General features: G+C 46.1%; 1 protein-coding gene across 4 annotated transcripts in view; it reads right to left on the reverse strand.

Annotated features, from left to right (window-relative positions):
- Positions 1-21,763, reverse strand: part of PLXNB3 (plexin B3) — a 61,280-nt gene that overhangs the window by 33,363 nt on the left and 6,154 nt on the right. For 3 of the 4 annotated variants that reach the window (XM_061614170.1, XM_061614169.1, XM_061614168.1), the window contains 12 exons: positions 20,803-20,872; positions 17,201-18,298; positions 16,885-17,064; positions 6,426-6,551; positions 5,626-5,726; positions 5,395-5,527; positions 4,195-4,351; positions 3,152-3,260; positions 2,711-2,822; positions 2,470-2,598; positions 1,560-1,770; positions 731-903 (listed from right to left, as the gene is read on the reverse strand). In XM_061614170.1, coding sequence (XP_061470154.1) covers positions 731-903; positions 1,560-1,770; positions 2,470-2,598; positions 2,711-2,822; positions 3,152-3,260; positions 4,195-4,351; positions 5,395-5,527; positions 5,626-5,726; positions 6,426-6,551; positions 16,885-17,064; positions 17,201-18,298; positions 20,803-20,838 — 2,565 coding nt within the window. In that variant the 5' untranslated portion in view covers positions 20,839-20,872. The remainder of the gene's footprint in view (positions 1-730; positions 904-1,559; positions 1,771-2,469; positions 2,599-2,710; positions 2,823-3,151; positions 3,261-4,194; positions 4,352-5,394; positions 5,528-5,625; positions 5,727-6,425; positions 6,552-16,884; positions 17,065-17,200; positions 18,299-20,802; positions 20,873-21,763) is intronic. The other variant, XM_061614172.1, reaches the window with a different exon arrangement.

Here is a 21,763-nt window from a genome sequence, read left to right on the forward strand (position 1 = left end):
ATTCCAGTTTTAACAATTCAGCATAAAATTTCAGCAGCAGAGAGTAAGAAACAAAGAAATGTAGAGTGTCACTAAAAGTATACAACCAATCTATAATTCAGTGGATCCAGAAGTTCACATTTGAAATGCCTGGGTGTGGAGGCTTGGGAAATGTCTTCACATAGCACAAAAAAGACCACAAGGAAGGTGTCTGGCAAGCCTCTGTTGAGTGTACATTCCATGATCAGGGTGCTGCCACTGAGAAGGCCCTTTCCCCAGCAGCCACCCATCACAGTTCATTTGGTAGTGGCACCCAGACTGGACATTATAGCTCCAAACCGGCTCCTCCTCCCTCCAGATCTGACTAAAAGAAACAAAAAGCACTGGTGGTACATTAGAAGCTAGTTAGTTTACTGCGAGAGCTTTCTAAGCAATAACCTACTCCACCACATACATGTGAAACTGGGAAGGCAGTAGGTATATAAGCACAAAAGACAGACCAAGGCCTAGTTTAGTTTTCTACATTTAGAGAACCTCTTTCTATGGAGGAGCATTTAATCACAAGAACCCCTATCTGCAATCTGAAGTGGAAACAGTCCAGACACTGGCATTATGGTCTCAGGGAGTCCAAGTTAGTAGAAGTAGGTCGCTGTCAGCTTCCTGGCTCAAGTTCCATACAAAAACTTGGACTGAGAGGAATGCGCTCCCCTAGAATTGGACTGGTGGTTAACCAGAGCTGATTGATTCTCACCGAGTGGATGACTGGTGACGGGCAAGCAGCCACACCAGCTTCGGATGGACACAGTTCCTCATAGACGCAGCCGGGCACCTCTCCCAGCTGGCACCAGACACAGCGGAAATGCCCGGGGGCAGCCTTGCAGCGGCTGCAGTCAGAACGGCCAGCAGAACAATTGTACAAAGTCACTGGAGAGGGAGTTAAGAAGGTAAGTGGTGAATACTGACTTCAAGTCACAGAGCTAATGCTGCCTTTCCTAGCCCAGACACAGTTCGTTCCTACTCAGGGAAGGCAAGAAGATGCAAGAGAGGTTCATTACCTTTGAGCAATGAAGGATAGTAGTGCACGGGGAACACACAGTAGTAATGGGGTATATTTAGGCACTAAAAAAAGTTTAAATAGTTTTGCATCAAGAGAAAGTAAATTATGCAGCCTGAATAAGCTATGCAAATTATTATTTGCTTGTTCTGTATAATCAGTGATGCAGTGTTTACTATTTTACCTAATTTCTTCTTGTTTTGGTAGGGTCGGGGAGAGCACAGAGTTACACAGGGCACTGAAACTGCATCTCCAACTACTGGAAATCTTGCTTCCCCCCTCCCGCTCCCCACTCAGCTTTTAAGATTTTTCCAGGCGTAGTCCACATACTTCTAAGCATCTCTTTGCAGTCATAAGGGCTAGAAGCTTGTTTTCTTTTTAAAATTAAAAGCTAGAGAATTTCATGAAGCTGAATTCTGCATCCAGTAGCACATTCTGCATTCCTGGGGAATTGTAGCACACACAAAGGCCGGGCATAATCACAACATTAAAAAAAATCCAACCTCTGCAGGTCATCATCCCTTACCATGCAGGTCTCCATGGCTGTCAAGGCGCCGGTCATCCCCTACCATGATGTAGAGAGGGACATGTAGCTCTGGGGCAGGCTGTGTGTAGCTATATGCCTGGGGCAGGCACTGCACACGATGGGATGTTCCCCTGTCCTCTTCTTCCAGGGATGCTGGAACCACAACCGGGGTTCCCTCCACTTCCAGTACACAGGAGAGTGTCACTGGGCCCTGGGGATGAGGACAGGGTGAGACAGGGCCCTGCACACCACACCTGCCTCTCCTTCCCCAGGCCTGCCACAATGCCTGCTCGCTTTCAGTCCTACTCTCCACCCCCTTCTACCTGCCACCCCCATCTAATACAGAGGAGCAATGCCAATCTCAAAGCACCAATCCCATTCATTTATCTCAACCTGAAGCTCCCTGGACAGTGACTGCATCACTTGTATGCTCTTTACAAATAACTGGTATGTTGTTGCAACAACTTAAAATAGTACTCAAGTGCACTATTCTTCAAACTCATAGCTCATTTTCACGATCAACCTGAAACATGCTTAAACTTCCACAGCTTCCAGAAAAATATTGGGAATATCATTCTGGAAAGGGCTAAGGCAGAGGCGGGAAGCTCGCAATCCTCCGGATAGGTTAAACTATAGCTCCCATCAAACCGGACTATTGGCCATGCTGACTGGGGCTGATGGGAGCTGTAGTTCAACAACAACTGGAAGACCACAGGTTCCTCATCCCTGGGGTTCTCCTAAGAGTTACAAGCGCCCTATTAAATACTACAACTCCTAGTGTTCTTCAGGGGAAGACACAACAGTGTAAAGCCTTTTAAAACTTTGTAATGAAGAGCACCTCATGTCTTCTCAAGGCCTTTGCTCTTTCACCCCCATATTCTTCTCTAGGGCTTTTAATCTCCTCACTTACCACTAACAAGTGCAAGTTCCAGACTACCAGTTTCAGTGGCATTTTCACACCAACAGGAATCAGGTGGGCCTCCCCAATGCCCTCCACCCTAGGGCAGGCAGCTGGACCCCGGAGCTCTTCTACGGCCACCTAGGAGACACAGACGAGTTAGATACAGCTTCATTTCTCCCTTTTTTCTTTCCTAAGGTTCTTCCGTTCTGAAAAGCCAGGAGGGCGCTGCTGTAAAATTTAAGTTACTTACCTTCTGATTGTAGACAAGCCTTTCTCCATCCAGGCAGGGCCCTCCAGGGACACAGCGGTGACTGGATGGGCACCAGTGGCACATCCAAGGGCTGTCTACACACGTCCCACACCTATGAGAAGGCAGTCAAAGGAAAAGGGCCTTTAGCCAGGATGGTAAGTGAACAGCAAGTATAGGAAAGGAGGTGGAACATAAAAAAATCAGCATCCTAAAAATTGTAGCAGCTGAATTCCAGAATTCAGTTTTCCTTAGCACAGAATTTGAACCTTTTAGCATAAAAAGCACACATAGTCCTGTCTTTAAATTAAAAGCTTCTTGCAAGTTAGGCCAAGTTCTAATCTATCCCCACCAGCCACCCACACAAACAATTATACAGATACTTCTCAATCCCCAACCTGCAGCCACCCCCCATGCCTCTGTCCCCACTCAACATTCGCTCACGGGGTGGCATCAGTGAGTTGGCTCACGGCATTACAGTCATAGAAGGAAAATCCCACGGAGGCCACCACCACATCCCGGAACATCAGGGCTAATGCCACAGTCACATGATCTGAGGAGGGGAAAAACAAAGAACGATAAGAGACATCTGGGGACAGGAAACTTCTGACCACCATCACCCGGCATGCACATCAATGGCCTCTTTACTTTTCCTACTGTTTAGGCCATTTTGATGAAGGCTGCTCTGAGATTATCTTTTGGTCTAGGCCAGAAACATGGCACGGTTGCTAGGTAACAGACAAGCATTTTCTAACATGAAGGCAGCCTGGCTTTGGAATCTTGCATAATAGGCAAGAGGAAAAAGAGGAACATAAGACAATTTCCCCCCTCAGTTTTACATACTTTATGAAACTGACAATTTTAATCTGCATTAGTGCTTGTGGGTACTAAAGCAGAATTGAACCAGCAAGTGACAATTGAGGTTGGCACCTTTTCAAATAGGGGGGCTGTCGCTGTGCTTTTACTAGCAGCTTGCCCTGTAGACATTGATCAAGCGATCATGTTTACCTTCATGCTTAGAAAAACTTCACCTGCCAGTTGCTGAAGATCAAGCTGCTGTTAAGAAGCACAGCAACAACACTGCCCAAAATGCTGACAGCCCTCATGATAACTATTTGGATTAAGTAACCTGAAGGAATGAGGGCCAAATTGGATATTAAACATGATTTTCCTCTAAATGGGCCAGTTTCATTTCTGAAGGAAAACTAGCCATGCCAGGCCTTGATCAAAATCATGCTATTCATCTGTATTGGGGTCCTGCATTGGGTTCCCACTGAAAATCATCCCCCTCTCAGAGGCAAACAGTAGTCCTAAGGGATCAAATATTGTAAGGTTAGGGGGCCAAACATAGGGTAGCATTCACTGCTAGTCCTACCCAGAGTAGATCCATTGAAATTAATAGACATGGCTCACTTAGGTTCATTATTTTCAGTGGGTCTACTCTGAATAGGACTTAATTGAACATACCCCATACTTTCCATGCTCACCTTTGCCCTCTTGGGTGGATGGCACCTGCTGGGGAACAGGTGAGAAGCAGCGAACCCAGGAGTCTTGTAGGTGGGCTTGGCTGTCTTGGGTCCCAAAGGAACAGTGGTAATGCTCTCCCTCAGCCAGTGCAGGGAGACGAGGGACCAACATGGAGACCTGGGTAAGGCAGGAGATACATAATTTTACAAGCATGTAGCTTGACTGACTTGACTACTTTTGATGTGGTTTTGTGTTTTATGGTCTTAACATTAACAATGCATTTCTGTTAGATTATTTTTAGGTGTACTGTATGAGCAGCTTTGAAAAGAAAAGCCGTTTACAAATCTTGAGTAAATTAATGTTGGATGAGCCAATTCAAATACTGCCCCCTCAGGCATTGGGTGAGTGTATAGCAGTGGTAGCAGTCACAGGATTTATCTTTGCCAGAATGTGAGGAACATCATGTGGGCTGAAAAGAATCTCCAGTCGTCACTCTCCATATTGGCTGTGACTGGGATGGAACCCACTTACAAAAAGGTAAATGGGGGGCAAGAGGGTTTGAGGTAAACATAGGTGATGTTGACGTGCTGCATTCCACACATAACACCTATGGGCAGAGTAATTTAACTCAGGGGAAGCCGGCAAAAGTGGTGCTGGTGCAGGAGAAGCTGGCATAGAGTTCCACTGCATTCAGTTGCCGTTCAAGAGCCTCTGGGATGGCTGCACGCAGCTCAGCCAGGAGCTGCATGCAGGGACCTGAAAGTAAAAGCCTGCTTTCCCAAATATCCCTACCAGGGAGTAAGCCTTCTCCATTGACTTCTATTGTATTTATTTTCTTGGACCGATCTTTTCCCCAGCATAACTTTTGCCTGAATTGGGACCTGCAGTACAGCTTTGAACATGAGTTAGATGTGGCCTAAATCCCCTCAAGTTGGCCCCTACCCTGACACACACCCGGGACACCCCTTTTTCAGTGATTACACCAGCTTCACTTAAGCTGATTTCAGCTAGGCCGGCTGAGCCTCGGCTGAGGACTTAAGACTGTTATAGCCTGGCTGAGCCAGGACCCAGCTGACTCATCTGGAGATCCACTGCATTCAACTCTCCTCAGCCTAGCATAAATGTGAGTTGGATTGTGCCCTAAGAGAGTAACAGGTGAATCAGCCCCTGATTCAAGTCATAATAAACCCAAGTTTCAACCTTCTACCCTCCTCTTTCACCTCTGTCTGCTCTTCTCGGCTCTGATTGGCTGGTGACATCTGTTCTACTCTCAAACATTGGCTCTCCACTCCATAGCTCCAGAGCCAGTGATTGGCCATCTCATGGTGCTCACACTCCAACTTCTGGGTGCACCTGCCAATCAAGCAATTATATTAGAGATAATGAAAACAGGTTGTATCCTTTGATTTGAAATAAACTTCACATTCTGCTAGCTCTCAGCAAAGACCCACCTGCTCTGCAGAACACACCAACCACAGAAGGGGTCTTGGGCGTGCAGACATGAGGCACAGTCCTGGAAGTGAGGGCATTCGGAGACTGGGACCTTGGAGACCTGGGATGGAAAAAGAATAAATAATTGGCTACTGGCTCCACTTTTTTCTCTAAAGGCAGCCCATATTCTATACTCAAAAACAACCACCACCACTAGACTCTAGGCTACTTTGCATTACTTTTTGCACTGGCCTGTACAAATTTTATATATCAGAAGTGAAGACCTACTGTTGGGGGGCTGGTAGAATTTGGAATGTTATAGCGGCAGAGGAAATGTATAAATAAGAAAAGGATGGTTAAAACAGGAGTAGAGTTTAATTTTGTGGAGCTTGATACGAAAAAGGGCTTCTGGCATTACAGGACCCATACTTGACTTATCCAGCAACTCCAGAAAATACAAATGAGCTAAGCTACGTATTATACAGGAAAGGAAAAAAAGAGAGACAGAGAGAGAAGTATCAGCTCAAGTTTGTTTTCAGAGTAGTGCTCAACTCAGTAACATTTCATAATCTAGTAACGGGGTAGCGTTACCTCTGAGCACGTGCAAAGTTTTTTGTACACACCAGCACAGTAACAGTGTATGTTTTCTACCAAAAAGTACTTGCAGGTAGAGGGGGGGAAACTCTGAAAACCTGTCAACAGCTGTCCCTGAAACTAGATATGGTGCAGAGTCCACCCCCCTTCAAAACTGAAGGTGACAAATAGCAGTGCTGTAGGAGTAAAGGGAGAAGAAGATTAAGTCCCATGACAACTCACTCACCTGTGAGGCTGTCATCACATACAAATAGGCCCCACTGCCATCTAGAAGCAGGTCTGGATTGACTGGAGAGCGCTGGCCAGTGGGAATTGTGCTGTAGACTTGTGCCATGGAGCCATTCAGGTAAACCTAGACAAATGAGTAGGACTGTCACTTCCTATTAATATGACATTTAGGGAGGATACGACAGCAAGGAGATCTCCAAGCCTAAAAGCTTCTGGAAACAGTCCACATTGGTTAATACCCTCTACTGGATCCTTGGTACATATTCTTCCTCTTCAATTCCATTGCTGACCACTGTCAGTTAAAAAAAGGACCCTGCTTTTACTCAGGCCTGTCCACGCTTTGGGTCAACGGTAGCCAATGTGGCATCCTCCAGGTATTGTTGGACTACAACTCCCATAATCCCTGGCCATTGGGCATGTTAGCTGGGGCTGATGGAAGTTGGAGACCAACAACATCTAGAGTGCCACAGGGTCTCCCAAAGCAATATATTGTAAATACCGTGGAGCTGCCACTGACAACAGCAGCCCCAAGCAGAGTCTCTGCAACTTCCCATGACTGGGGAAAAGGGGAGAAGAGACTTTTCCCCACTGGCAGCCCCATGTCGCTTACAGCATGTAGTTCCTCCTCAGGTTGTGTACAGTTTTGTTTTTTCTTGCACTGGTCTCAATTCCATTTAAAAAGTAAGGGCATTTGGCAAGTGTGGTAACTGGAAGAGACATCATCATGTTCTCTGGGACTGTGATGCTCTGGGATAAAATGGGACACTATACCTTGAAAATAACAGCCACCTAGTGTGGCATAGTGGTTAGAGTGTTTGACTATGACCTGGGAGACCAGGGTTCGAATCCCCACACAGCCATGAAGCTGACTGGGTGACCTTGGCCCAGTCACTGCCTCTCAGCCTCAGAGAAAGGCAATGGAAAACCACCTCTGAATCCCGCTTACCATGAAAACCCTATTCGTAGGGTTGCCATAAGTAGGAATCGACTTGAAGGCAGTCCAGTATATGTGTAGAGTGAAAATGTTCCAAAGCCTGCTCACAAAGTTACTTATGCAAATCTATTTCTGCACAGGTACTTATTCTACATGAATCCAAGTTTGTTTTCAAGGCTTGCTTTACAGGCAGCATCTGCTTCTGTGTTTGCATGTGCATGCATAACTTGGAGGTTTAGGGGAAAGGGGTGGAATGGCATCTGAGAAAGCAACCGGTAGGCAGAGATGACCCAAGATATTAAACGGCCCGAGGCAAAAAAATCCAGCTGCTGCTCCCTCTTCCCATGGTAGCAAAAACTATACACTAAAGAATAGTTTGCTTCCCTTTAATGGTACCCCAGCATCTAATGCCTGAGGCAGCTGCCTTGCCCCAGTTTAATGGTAGGACCAGCCCCTCTAGGAGTATGGTAAAGACAACATGAATTGAGGTCATAAGGGAGAGTCACAGAAGCTCCACCCCGTCCCCGAACAATTGTCTTCTCTTCCCACAAGTGTTTAAAGAGAAGGAGAAAGGTAGAAGTGACACCTAGAATCCAGTAGTCCAACAGAAATAGAGGGAACACTTGCAGGATAGCATCTAATAATCACCAAAAGGCTGTAATATTAAGCACATTTATCTAGGAATAAAGTCCACTGAACATAGTGGGACTTGCATCTGAGTAAACATGCAGAGGTTTGTGCTGTTATGTTTCATCCACAATACTGACCACTACACAAAAAACCCTGAAAGGAACACCATGTAGATGTCATTTTATTTATTTAAAGCATTTTTACTCCACTCTTCAGCTGAAAAGGCTCCCAATGTGACTTACGTAAGATCTCTAGCAAGAGGGTTGCTGCCCTCGGACTCACAATCTAAAAGGCACTACACAAAAGAAAAAAGGGATGGGGAGAGAGGAGGAAAAAGCAAACTCGGGCACTAGTTTTTAATGTTACGAAGTTCTACAAAATCAGCAGTTATCTGTCTTTTGAGTGGAATCTCATTGTGAGGGGACTATTCATGGCAGGCTGGGCAAGTACCCTTCCACACAGAAACACAAGAATAACGTCTTCATTCCAGTGACTCATCCATCCTCAATACCCACCATTTACCATAGCAGCCCAGAATCCTAACAGAATACTTCATTCCATTAGTTACATCCATTCATGTCACAATTCTATCAAGCCCCACAAAATGACATGGAAACGACTTGCACTGCAGGTGTGGGCAGAAGGATGGCCGTGACCTACGGGTAAATCTGGCAATTTGTAGTAAATCAGCTTGGTACAAATGAACAGAATCCAAGAGAAATCCAAACAGTGAATATAATATCTGAGAAAACGTACACACAGCTAGATGGTCTGGAACTTATGAATCTGCCTTATAGTGAATTGGATCATTGCTCCATTTAGCCTGTGTCTATCAACTACTCTTTCTGGCAGTGGCTTTCTAAACCCCACTCACAGAGATCCTTTTAACTGGCGATGGCAAGGACTGAGCCCAGGAACTTCTGCATGCAAATCATGTGCTCTGCCATTGAGCCTCAGCCCTTCCCACATTCCATGTCTTCATCTGGCTGTACCTTGCGATGGAGTAGGGATGGGGAACCTGTGGGCTTCCAGCTATATTATACTCCAGGTGTGGGGAGCCTTTGGCCCTTGCAATGTTGCTTAACTACAACTCCCATCATCCCTCCCCATTGGCCATGTTTGCTGAGGCTGATGGGAGCTGTCGTTCAGCAACATCTCAAAGGCCAAAAGTTCCCCACACCTGTTGTACTCGAACTCCCATCAGCCTCAGTCAGCATGGCCAATTATCAGGAATTTTGGGAGCTGTAGTCCAGCAACATCTGGATGGCCACAGGTTCCCTATCTCTGAAGTTACTCTGACAAATTGCCCCCGTTTTAGGCTTACCTCCTGTGGATTTTTAGGGTTAATCATTCAGGATTATGATCTATAGACACTGTAAAATAGAGGTGACATGCCTAGCAGATGGTGGGTGTGTGGCCATAGAGAGAGCCTGAAGCTGAACTGGTAGGCGAATGCTGGCTGTTACTCAACTCTGTGTGCTCACACACATTCCTGGCCATTAGTTCCCAGGCTGGTTAAGCATGGCAGGCTTTTCCCCTTGATTACTAAAGCATGCTAAAAAGGTTTAAGGCAAGGGGAATGCTATTTAGGGATAATGATTGATCCCATGCAGGTAGCAAGGGTCTCCTAAAGCACTGATGTTCTCTGTAATGCAGTTCTTAGAAGGATGATTCTGGGGGACACACTTTCCGAGGTGTAAAATTGCAGATGCAGTTTCCCTCCTCCTCCTCAGCTTCCCAGAAATAGCAATCTCATTCGGAGTGGTTTTTTAGAAGGCAAACAGATTAGCAGAAATGTGGGCCGTGGCTATGCATGATGGGCTGTCATGGAGAAAAGTCTGGGCAGGCAAGAGCTCTGCCTGTGCACTGGAATGCCTACAGAGCTACAAACGTATGTACCCCAAGCAGAGTTATATCCCATTTTGTTATCTGGATTTGAAAGACTGACACACCAAGAAATCCCAGCATAATTATGTTTGTAAATAAGTATCATGGGGGACACTAATCTAAATATGTTCACTAACTGACTGACTTAGCATGGTGTGGTGGCTACAGAGTGAAGCTCTGAGTTCCAGCCCCCCCTTTGCCATAAAAGATCTTTGGGTCACTTTGAGCCAAGCTCTCTCAGCCTAAACTACTTCATAGGGTTGTTATGAGGCTCTTTCAGGAGGAAGGGTGGGATATAAATTTAATAAATAAACAAATAAACAAATAAGCAAGGAGAACCAAGTACACCATCCTGGGCTCCTTGGAGGACAAGTGGGATATAAATGTAATAAAAAATTTAAAAAACACTTTATGATAGAATGAAGGACAACTTGGGTTAGAGTCCACACAAGCCTGATTCATACTATAGGAAGGATTATGCATACTAAAGAATAGCTAAGAATAGCTATCCAGGTACCTAGATAAATCTTTACTATTATTACCTTATTTGGCAAAACCTGTCCTGCTCCTTTCAGATATGGGGAATAATAATGTCACCGTAATTTTTTTTTATAGGGGTCCTTTAAGACACCCCAGACAGTAAGCACTGTAGAATAACGAAGCTTAAAATAACATAAAACCAAACACAAGATCCAAAAGAAAGGGAAAGAAACATGAAAGAGAAGGTTGAGAAGAGGCAGAGATTAGAGGTTAAAGCAGCCTTGTTTTTAAGCACCAGCCTGGTAGCCATTGGCAAGGAGTTGCATACGGATGAGTACATGGAACTCTATATAGCCAACTGGTGAGCAGGCTGGCAGAGGAGGGATGGCGCACTCTGTCCTCCTCTGCACCCAGCATAGAAACCTAACTGGCTGGCAGAGAGAAGACCCCTCCACTATGCCCTGCATAGAAATGCAGCAAGCTGCTGCAAGAAGGGCTGAGCTAGCCAGCTCTCCTCTGCCAGCCCCCCAACAGACTAGTCGTTTTTATGGGCATATTTGCAAGTCTCACAACAGAAGAGATCAGTTTTCAGACAGTTTGAACACTTGCAAGCAGGGGGGCAGTAAGAGGGAAAAGACAGCGGCATGAAGTAAAACGAGTAACCCACATCTGTAGAACAGAGATTATTAAAAGACAAATAAGGAGGGGGAGGAGAAAATAGAGAAGAAGGACTCAAAGCGTAAAGAGATTTTTTAAAAGAAAAGAATGGACAACACACTCAAACTGGATCCATTAAGGAAGCGGTCAGGGCTGCAGAGAACAATGGGCACTAGGACTGAGAATAAGGGGAGGGAGGGGGGAGGGATAAAGCCAGGAAAGAGTCAAAACAGAGAGATGATGATCACAATCATCAAGCCAAGAAAAAGATAATAAACAAATTTGTTGTTGTATGTGAAAGGGGTGGAGAGAAGAAATGGTAGCAATATTGAAAAGAATGAATCTGGAGGTTGGGGAAAACGTAGCTAGCCAAACTTTTTGCCTGCCAGCACCCTATTTCTGTCCCCACTGGGTAACCTTGAGTCTATCACTATTATCTCTCAGCCAAACCTATCTCATAGGTTCATTGCAGCTCTGGATGGGGGCTTGCTTTGCAGCTGCATTCTGCAACATGCATTAGTGGTGGATTGATACTAGACAATCCACACATGGTTTTTTTGTTCTGCAATGCTTCCCCAATGCTATTACATTATTGCCATCTGGACTCATGCACTAAAGCACAACAAAAGTAGGACAAAAAAAACCCAGAACATTGATGGTATAAACAATTACAGGATTTCAACAGGATGGTACAGGACATGCACCGATTAGAAACAAAGCAGTATGTCTGCCCCAAAATGTTTGCATGCACAAACAGTATTGAAAGAGGGATTGCATATAACCACACCAATACCATCGTCAGCCCAAGTCATCATGAATGCTCAATAAAAAGGATGTCTAGAGGGGCCATTAGTGCCACATGGCACAACTGCAGCGATAATCCCTTTGCCACCACCCTCTCTTGGGAGCAGAACTCACGCTCATCAAAGTCACCAGATACTCAGGAGCACATTTGTGGTTCCGTTGTACAGTTCAAAATGGCAAGCCTTTGCAGTGGCTTCAATAAGAAGTGAAAAGAGGTAGAACAGGGGGTGGGAAACGAGTGCCCTTCTCTAGATGTTACTGGACTCCAATTCCCATCAGCCCCAGCCAGCATGGCAAATGGTCAGAGGTGATGAGACGAGTTGTAGTCCAGCAACATCTGGAGGGCTCCAGGTTCCCCATCCCCACGCTGAAGCACAGGAGCATTTGCCAAAAATCAAAAGCTACACAGCAATAATTTCAAACCATTAAATTTTCTCGGCATGAGAAAGCATGCAGTGACAAACAGCAACAAGACAAGCAGAGAGACTGAAACCAATCAGGAGGAAGACATAGCCCAGAAGAAGAGAAGGGGAACTGTAGGCGGGTGGCATAAAAGGGAGAAATGAACCTTCGAGGGGTGACCAACAGGGCTGAAAGGAGGGAGATAAAGAGAAGAGGCTCCCAGCCAGAGTCTTGGGAAACTCTTCGGGAAAGAAGATTGCTTCACAAACATAAGGAACGATGCACTGCAAGCCGATTGTGGCCTTTATGCAAGATGTCCTAGGAATTGAAATAGCGGGAAGCACAGAGCAGGAGGGGGTCTCTAAAAAAGGCAGAGGTCCCCTATCCTTCTTGAAACAAGGTGAGAAGTCTTCACCCCAGAAAAAACCAGTTTGGAAAAACAAAGGGGTGACAGAGCCCACTGCTGGAGGAGCAAGAATTCCATCCATACTATGTATGACCACAACATACTGTGAATGAAAGCTGGGGGAAGGAATGGGGTAGCAGGAAATGGGGGGGACACCCACTACCCCTTGGAATCATCCTCACCCCAAACTGGCACCAGGCATGGGTTGCACATGAGTAGCATCCTCAAATTTCTGGAGAATATGCCCAACCCAATAGGTAAAATTGTGCAGGTGCTAAGCCCTTGACCAGCCAGGACTGAGAGCACAGGTGATGAAGGGAAGCCAAGTGGCCCACTGCTTGCTTTTACTTCAGCCTGGGGCCTAAAGGGGAAGATGGATAGAACTGGATGTGGAGGACATGCATGATCTGAGCCCAATTCCTGAGCCACAATGTACCACCACCCAGGATCATTGGTGTGACAAGGGGGACTGCTCCTTTGCAGCTTAAAATATCACAGGGTGGCGGCGGTAGCTTCAGAGGCCATAGGCCCTCCTGGGTCAATTCTCATCTCCCAGCAATGAATTTGCACAGGACCCAACTTTTGTACTTTTGAAAAAGAACACTCCGAAAGCATTCCATGAGGAGGGACAGTGAGAGCAAAGCACCATTACCAGGATTCTGGAAGTCCTGTTCAGTGCCAGGCTGGATTTGGAGACTTCACCAGATACTGCCCACATAGTTTCAAGTTTACTTCCACAGCTGGAATACATTATACTGGCTTATACATAATCAGACCATTGGTCCATCAAGCTCAGTAATGGCTACTGTGATGGGCAGCAGCTCTCCAGAACATCAAGCAAGAGGTCTTTCCTAGCAGCTGCCACCCAAGATCCTTCAACTGCAGAGGACTGAGCCCAAAAAGCATGGGGTCTACCTCTGGGCTACTAGTTCCTGCCCATCTAGAAGCCAGCTACAACAAATGAAAGTTGAGATTCGCAGGATACTAAATTCTGTACTTGGGCAGTGCAATAGTGGGCATGTGGAGTATACATACTAGCCTATGGAGCTTAGCCTGAACAAACTGCAGTACAAGGCTCCAGATGCAGAGGAACTATTTGGGAAAATTAGCCCATGCTGCTGCTGCAGCTTTGTATCTAGAGAGAAAACACTAATACACTATGCACCATTGATGCACAACGTTGATGGCACTGGGGGTAGAGGCGAGGGATGTGGAAGGATGCCAGGAGAGGTTTTACTGGAGAGGACGAGATGAATCAATATTTAGTTGATTAAATCAATGGGAAGCACTTCACTATCCTTATGGTGAAAAGCAGGCGAAAAATTTACTAATACTAAATAAAATCAGCATAGGCAAATTTTAAAACAGTGGGACTGAGAGTAAAGGGTGCATATGTTTTTCAGGCTATGCTGGTTCTAAAGTGTTACTGTAACAGAGAATACTTTTTCCTTCAAGCAATAAATGGCAGCTTTTGTTAACTAGACAAAATGTCCTTCCTTCAATATCCCCCCAAAGATTCTTATACTGAGGTTTTTGTAATACACATGTTTATTTGTTTAATCAGAAAATTAGTTAAAAGGCAGATCAAGCACGTAAACATTATTTAATCAGCGGCCAGCCTTAAGGCGTGTGGGGAAATCTTCCTGTGAAAACTACTCCTGAACCTATGAATATCACCAAGAAGAAAAAGAAGGGCTATTAGACAGCATCATTGGGAATTTAATGGGAATAAATATGTACAGTTACGTTTAGAATATGCCATGGATTTAAAGAAAAAAGAATGTTGGGTATGTACTCATGCTTCTTCCTCTAACTGTAGGAGGAGGAATTCCACTTCTGCCAATACCATTTACTCAACAAGATTGGTGTGGTCTATGGTATCTTTATAGAAATTGCAATTTGGAAAGGTATGATTGTAGCTCTCTCCCTCAGTGTCACCTCTATGGCACTAAGGCTTTTAGACCAGTAGAGTGGATGCAACCAGAAAGTCCGACAATGCAACCTTATCCTTTACAGTTACAAGAAGAGAAGGATATTTATGTTTCCAAAATCTGAAGGGAACAATACACATGGGAATCAGCAAGTGCAAATATAATATTTCCTGTGGGAAAGAAATCATTCTCCCATTATCAGAAACTGGAAATACTGATATGCAATATGGATTATTGCCGGAAGATTGTCCTAAACAGATGGTAGTGACTCAAAGATATGTATTATGTATGTGGGAAAACAGCCTATAAGTGGCTACCCTCAGGATGGACAGGATCATGTTATTATGCATATTTAATTCCCGCTACCTTAAAGGTTAAGATTTGTGAGTGCCCACCGGGGAAAATTTGCTTACATTGCCTAAGGAAAAAGCGTTGTGATGATATTTTGATTCAGGAATCAGAAATTCCTGGTTGAACCTCAGGTTCAAAAGGGGGGAAATGAGGAAGAATTTCTGATTTTCTTAAAGCCCCTCTAATAAGCTTTTGGCTTTGATAATTTCTAATGCAGTTTATTAACCCAAAAGAAAGCAGCTTTGAGAGCAACTGTAATTTGAGGAAGGATGTCCTGCCTAAAAACAAAAGTACAGATGGATGAGATATGATGAAAATTTGTGGTTAAGCCATAAGGAACAAGAGGGAGAACAAGTTCACAGTTTGTAAAATGCTGATGAGGGGCATTAACAAATTAATGACTACACTGTGGGTTTCTGTACGTTCCAAGCGTAACACACAAAGGGGAAGCCAGTCTGAACAGAGTCTGGAAGCCTCCATCTAAAAGGGGCAGGGGATTGGATGCGTCCATAGTATGACGTCAAATCATTCTTATAAGGCTATGCATTCCTGGTTTTTGCTTCAGAGTTGTTCGGCTGAACTTGTCTCCCAATTGAGCTATTGGTATATGTATTCTGTATCAATAAACTCTGTCCTTTGGAGCACAATAAATTTTCCTTCCACAGGCGAAACCACATGGCAGAGTAAGGGAAAGCCACAGATTGAAACCCCACAAAAGATGGCTGGCAGGCCCTCTTAAGACTCTCCTTCTTGATTCAGTTCCATGTATCAAACAATTTTTCCAGAGCTGAAAGAGTGACAGTAGGTACTTTACGCCACAGAAGGATCTCCCCTCACTTTCCTTCTTTGGGAAGATCAGAATTCCCATGGGGCTCCCTGCTCTGTGACACCAACATCTGAAGAAACTGCTCATTTAAAATTCTGCTTCCAATTGCTATATGCTGCAATCTGCAAAAATTATGCAATTTAAGCAAATTTAGTTTGCACAGTTGTGAGGAAAAGCAATGACCAATCCTTACATTTACTGTGTCTCTTCTCTGATTTCAGAAACATCACTAGTCATCAACCACCTACTTAAAAAACAGAGCTTGGAAATGTTACTGTTTTGAACGACAACTCCCATCAGCCCCAAGCCAGCATGGCCACTGGATTGGGCTGATGGGAGTTGTAGTTCAAAAAAAGTAACATTTCCAAGCTCTGTTACAAACCCATTTCTGCAGTAATCACAGCCAGAAACTTGCTTTAAAAAAAAGGTGGGGAGAAGATTTTCAAGGTGTTGAACTCTACGGTAATCCTACACTTGATCTCATATATAGAGCTAGAATCTCCAAGTCTTTGCAAAGGAACTACCTTGCGGGGCTAAGACACACAGAAGCTGAATTAACTTATTCAGAGTCTCAACCCCAGAGTGATTTAGAGCAAAATAAGGCACAGGACTTCTTGATACTACCCCAAGCTCTGAGCACATGGACCAGAAGCATAACCAGATGGCTTAAAACTCCCAACTGCTCAAATGAATCCACTTCTGGTATGAAGCTGGATACCCTATACACCCCACCTTTTAAGACATTGCAGATATTAAAGTAAAAACAAAACTCACAGACAACTCTAATTTTTTTTGTAGGCCACTTTTGTGGGGAGTGACTAATGTCAAATACGTAATAAACACATGAAAATGCAAGCACATATAATCAAACCATTAGGCCCCTTTTTATTTTCCATGCAGAAAAAGGTAGGCTTCTCCCAACTGCTGCTGTTTCTCCACTCCAAATCATCCCCTTCTAAAGATCCTCATGGTTTTGTTTATATATATATATATATATATATATATATATATATACACACACACACGCACGCACGCACGCACGCACGCACACACACACACACAGAGAGAGAAAAGAGGATACACCAAGCACACAGGAGAAACTGTAGCAATACTATACACAGCTCAGATTGTTAGTGAAATTCCCATTACCTTATGCAGCTGCCCAGCACCATCCCCAAGGAAGGCGATGGTATGACCTGCTTCAACCATGGCCGCCACGGCTGTCAGTCTTGGCACAGTGGTTAGAATCGCCTCAGCCACCACTGGCTTCCGGCTAGCAATGGGACTAGGTGTGTGTTCATCCCCACAGGGGTAAGTCTCTGGGGATTCCTGAAAATTAATACAACGATAAAGAGAAAGACTGGAATGCAGCCACCTCTGGGGTTGGGCAACCGGGTTTGTTTGGGTTTTTTAAAGACCTTCTTCCCCATGGAAAGAAGGCCATCCTTTCCATCCTCGCTCTCACCTTGGGTAACAAATTGCAGCGAGAGGTCACACCATACTCAATGGCGGCCTCCTCCTCGTTAGCATCGTTCATTCCGGCTGAGGTGTAACACAGTCGCCGCGTCTGCTCCATGGCCACATTCACCTCACTCAAGTTGTAGGAACAGAGGGCCGTCTGCGCCGTCGGAGATGCAGTGGAGCCCTGCCCAGCGGCTAAAATGACAAAGAGGGTTGCCTCATCTCCAGGGAAGCCAGATGCCAGATACGCAGCTTGAGCCAGATTATAAACACGCCCTTTCGCATCCCGGCACTCAAGGGGGATCTCGACATAGGAATAGAGGTTAGTGTCTTCCATGCAGCTCCGAGAGAGGTAGGCGCGATACTCCATCTGTGCCTTTGCTCCACGCCGAGAGAACAGGAAGTAGACATAGCCACCAGAAGCAAAGGCGCCCACGTAGCTATTGTTGTAGTCTGAGAAATCACCCACCACTAGCTTGCCCATCCCCTCATTGGAGAACGCCTGTGGTCCTGCCAGCTGCCGGATGGTGTATGGTGGGATCCCCCCGGAGAGCTTTGCCGTCAGCCCGCGACCCACAAAGAGTAGGTCATGGCCATCATGTTGCCCCACCAAGCCAATGGTCGAAACCCGCGGCTCATTGGCTGCAACATACTGGCTGTCGCCAGGATCCTCGGGACGGTACAGCACTTGGCTGATGTCTGCTAGGGCTCGCTTCTCACACACTCCCTGGAAGAGCTGTCCACAGACCACCAGCTCTCCAGCCCGCTCGTTGGGTAACAGCAGCTTGTTAGAGTTGTCTGTGATCCGGGCCTGTGGACAATCATGAGGATCACGGAAAGGAAGACACTCAGGGCTGTCTTGGGCTGGCCCCGTGTGGGCACGCTTCACTAGCCTCAGCTCAGGGCTCAGCTGATACAAGGCATTGATCGCACCCACATACAGTGTCCCTGTGTCCCGAGCTAGGGCCAGATGGTTGAAGGTAGCATTGGGAACCAAGAATGGCTGGTAGGAAGGGGACCGAGCAGCTGGGTACAACGGCAACAGGAGCATCAGTGCAACCACCAAGGGCAGCAGGCGGCAGACTAGGAACATGGCTAAATCCTAGAAAAAGGAGAAAGAGAAGGCATGATCAACATTCTGAGGCACAGCAGGCAGTCTCTTTCATGGACAGACACTCCAGGCTCACAGAAATCCTTTAATTTCTTTCCCCTGCACCACATGATTGAGGCACAGAATGCTGTCTGGGAATCACCATGCTAGACAGACAGCAGTCACTCTTCAAGTAGGTTCCTGCTAGTGGGTGGGTGGTGGGTGGGGGTGCAGGAGGGTTCAAGAAGAACTGCTGATCAGCAATGACCTGATCTGTGGCCAGGCTTTGTCACCGGGACAGTTCTGTAAAAGAGTCTGCTTACCCCTCCCCAAGGCCAGCAAAACCAGACCAATTATATGCTTATGGTTGACGTTGGAATCCTGATCACCATTTGCGGGTACAACTAGGAAACAAGATAGGAATCATCTGGATTGGTCTGTAGTAAAGAGGCACTAACTTATTTTACTCTCCCTCAGTGACAAAGCATCGTTTATGCACAGACTTTAAGTCAGCATACAGAATCCAGGAGTCCTGGCACACTGCTTTTATCTCCCTGGCTTAAGTTGCTTCTACTCTTGTAGCTTCAGTGTCCTTTCTTCAAATTCCAGTCCTCACTCTCCCACATTAATTCCCCTCCACCAACGGATGCTACTTGATAATGACTCCAGTTCCCCAACTCCTTCCCACAGTAAGCCCAGGACCCCACACTTTGTCCTGACACAGCCATCTACCGACATTGCTCAGACCCAAGGCATTTCGCTGCCTGCAACAGAGCCAACATTCCACCTTCCCTCCCATTGCTAAGGCCAATCCTTTAAAAGAGCATCATTCAGATACCACCTCCTGCTTTCATTCACCTCCCTTCACGGTGCTACCAGAGGAAGGTTGCTTCTGCATGATAAGCCAGCCTCTACAATGACCCCAATGAGAGGATGGGAGATGACAGAACTGCCCCCACATGGAAGTGGAAGGGGGGGGAATCTCTCTCAGTCAGTTTTCAAGTTGAAAATGAGTGCCCTCCTCTCACTTGCCAACACTAACAGGATTCAGCGGTCCAGGGAAGGCGATTAAGCCACATCCCATTGGAATTAATCCCCCTCCCTCAAGCGAGGTCACAGCTGAGAGGCCAGACACAGGCAGGAAACGGTGGCTAATGGGGACATGAATGGCACATCGATGCTTGTGTTTTCATCACTGCCCCAAACCTTCATTCCGGTCCCTGTTTCTATAAGGGCAGGATTTACATTTGCCACCCTGGCCTCCTTCAGGAGGAAGGGCAGTATATTAATTCAATAAATAATAATAAATAATATTTGTTATTAAATGGACTTATTGAGATTACCTGCAAAAAGATGATAGCTACAAAACCACTCTAAGAACCTTGAGGTACAATGGGAAGGGTAGGAGTGGGAAGACAGAAATGTGACCATCGGAGTTTAATATTAATCTTACCTTTTAATTATTAGTTGTTGTTTTTAATTAATAATGCATTGATGGGGGGGGGGGAATGGAGTACCCTACAGGTTTAGTCATTTCAGCTGGGAGTCCAGGGTAAGAAAGGAGTGGGCTAAGCAAGTTCATTTGCATGTTGGCACAGGAAGCCATGAGGCAAGGGAACTGCAAGTTTGCATGGCTTCCTCTTCACTCCCACTGCTGCCCTAGACAGATGCTATCAGGAAGCTGGCACCTAGGTGGAAAAAACACTCTCCCCACCCGCTGTGCTCCAATTCCCCTGGCCCAGCTGTTGCCTAAACACATACAGATGTGAAGGTGTTTTGGCCCACTCCCTCCTCCTCAGTGGAATTCCCAACCCAGCAATACAAACACACACACACACCCTACCCTTCCGCATCTCTTCCTCCAGCAAATGGACCCGTCCGCTTGCTAGAGGAGGGGAGGGGGAAGAACCCAGATTTTCAACATCCTGGCTGGAAATCAAACCTTCTGTCTCATCTCTCCATCTCCCCCCACACCCAGTCTCAGGTGGGGGTGGGGTGGGCAGGCAGGCAGGCAGCAGAGAGACAAGAGATAATAGTAACCTCCCTCCCTCGTCCCTTCCCTCCTGGCAACAGCTGGAAGGGAGCAGAGGCGGCACATGTAGCAACACCACCATCAGATACACACACACACAATCCCTGGGGAAGGTGAGAGAGACACACACACAATAGCACAGGGGTGGGGCTGTAAAGGAGACAAAAGGCACCACACAGACACACACTTCCAGGAATCCTGGCCCTGAGTTTCTTAGCATAGCACAGCAACCCAAGTCTGTTCTCAAAGCACATTATAGGGTAATATGTAATGCCATGGTATCTGCAAGGGAAATATGTCAGTATTTCTAGCAGCATCAGCTTCAACTCCTAACATGCACATAGGTGCATGCACATCAACTCTGCTCCCAGAGATGAAGCTCAGCAGTTCCAGCACCCAAGCTGGGCTGTGCCTCCTTGGCCCCCTATTAAATCCCATTTTTGTTCAGGGAGCAGTTTCACATCCCTACACTTCCAGTGCTTACCAATTTGTTGCGCTGGGGGCATTTCAGCTCCCACATGGTGGCATCAGGCAGGAGGACTCAGCAGGCATCCCTATGGGTGGAAGAATGAGATAAGACAGCTTGTGAGTTGACATAGGGTGGGAGGGGAGAGAGGGGTGAGATGGCAATTCAAGGCTGCATCAATGGCTGCTGTGATAACCTCCCCCAATCAAAGCCCCCACTGTTCCCATCTCGCCTGTGCCATCACAGAGCCACACGGGGGCTAAAGGGGCCCATTATCTCATAGAAAGCAAAGCTCTTACAACTCTTGTACACATGGCACTGGCACCCCAGAGAGAATAAAAAGGGGTAGAGGGAAGAGGAGGTTGGGGGTGCAAAATGAAGGGCATTGCCAGAGATAGGAGAAAAAAGGCAGCTATTTCTGGCTGGGGCATCAGCTGATCAAATGAGTGCAGGGCGGGGAGCGAGGTGTGGGGGCTGAGCCAGCAAGAAATGGACAGGTCAGGACTTGTGTCTAGCCCTTGGGTGGGAAACAGAGGAATCCCTTGTAATTTGTTTGCATGGAGTTATTGATTAATTGGAAAAGGGCAGAGAGAGAGAGAGAGAGAGAGAGAGAGAGAGAGGTGGGTGTACTGACAGGCCCCTTTTTAATGTGGAGGGAAAGGGGATGTAAAGCAGCGCAAGGCTGACCCTAACCATTCTAACAAAAAGCTTAAGAAAGGCAAAATCTAAGGGTCAGGCAATGAAGATGGATTGACTTCAAAATGTATATATTGATTCCCAAACCTTTCTAACCATTTTGCTGCAGGACTTTTTAGTTCCTGAGGTGGGGAGGGGGAAGAAGCCAACAGGCACCCACTTCCCCCAAGGAACATGTGAACTCAATCTGTTGGGAAGTTCTCCTGCACACAAGACTCGCTGCAGTGAATGCCTGTTCACTTCACCAGTGCTGGTGCAAAACTTCCAAGTGGATTAGGTCCCA

Source organism: Rhineura floridana, chromosome 3, assembly GCF_030035675.1.
Source record: "Rhineura floridana isolate rRhiFlo1 chromosome 3, rRhiFlo1.hap2, whole genome shotgun sequence".
Lineage (NCBI taxonomy): Eukaryota > Metazoa > Chordata > Lepidosauria > Squamata > Rhineuridae > Rhineura > Rhineura floridana.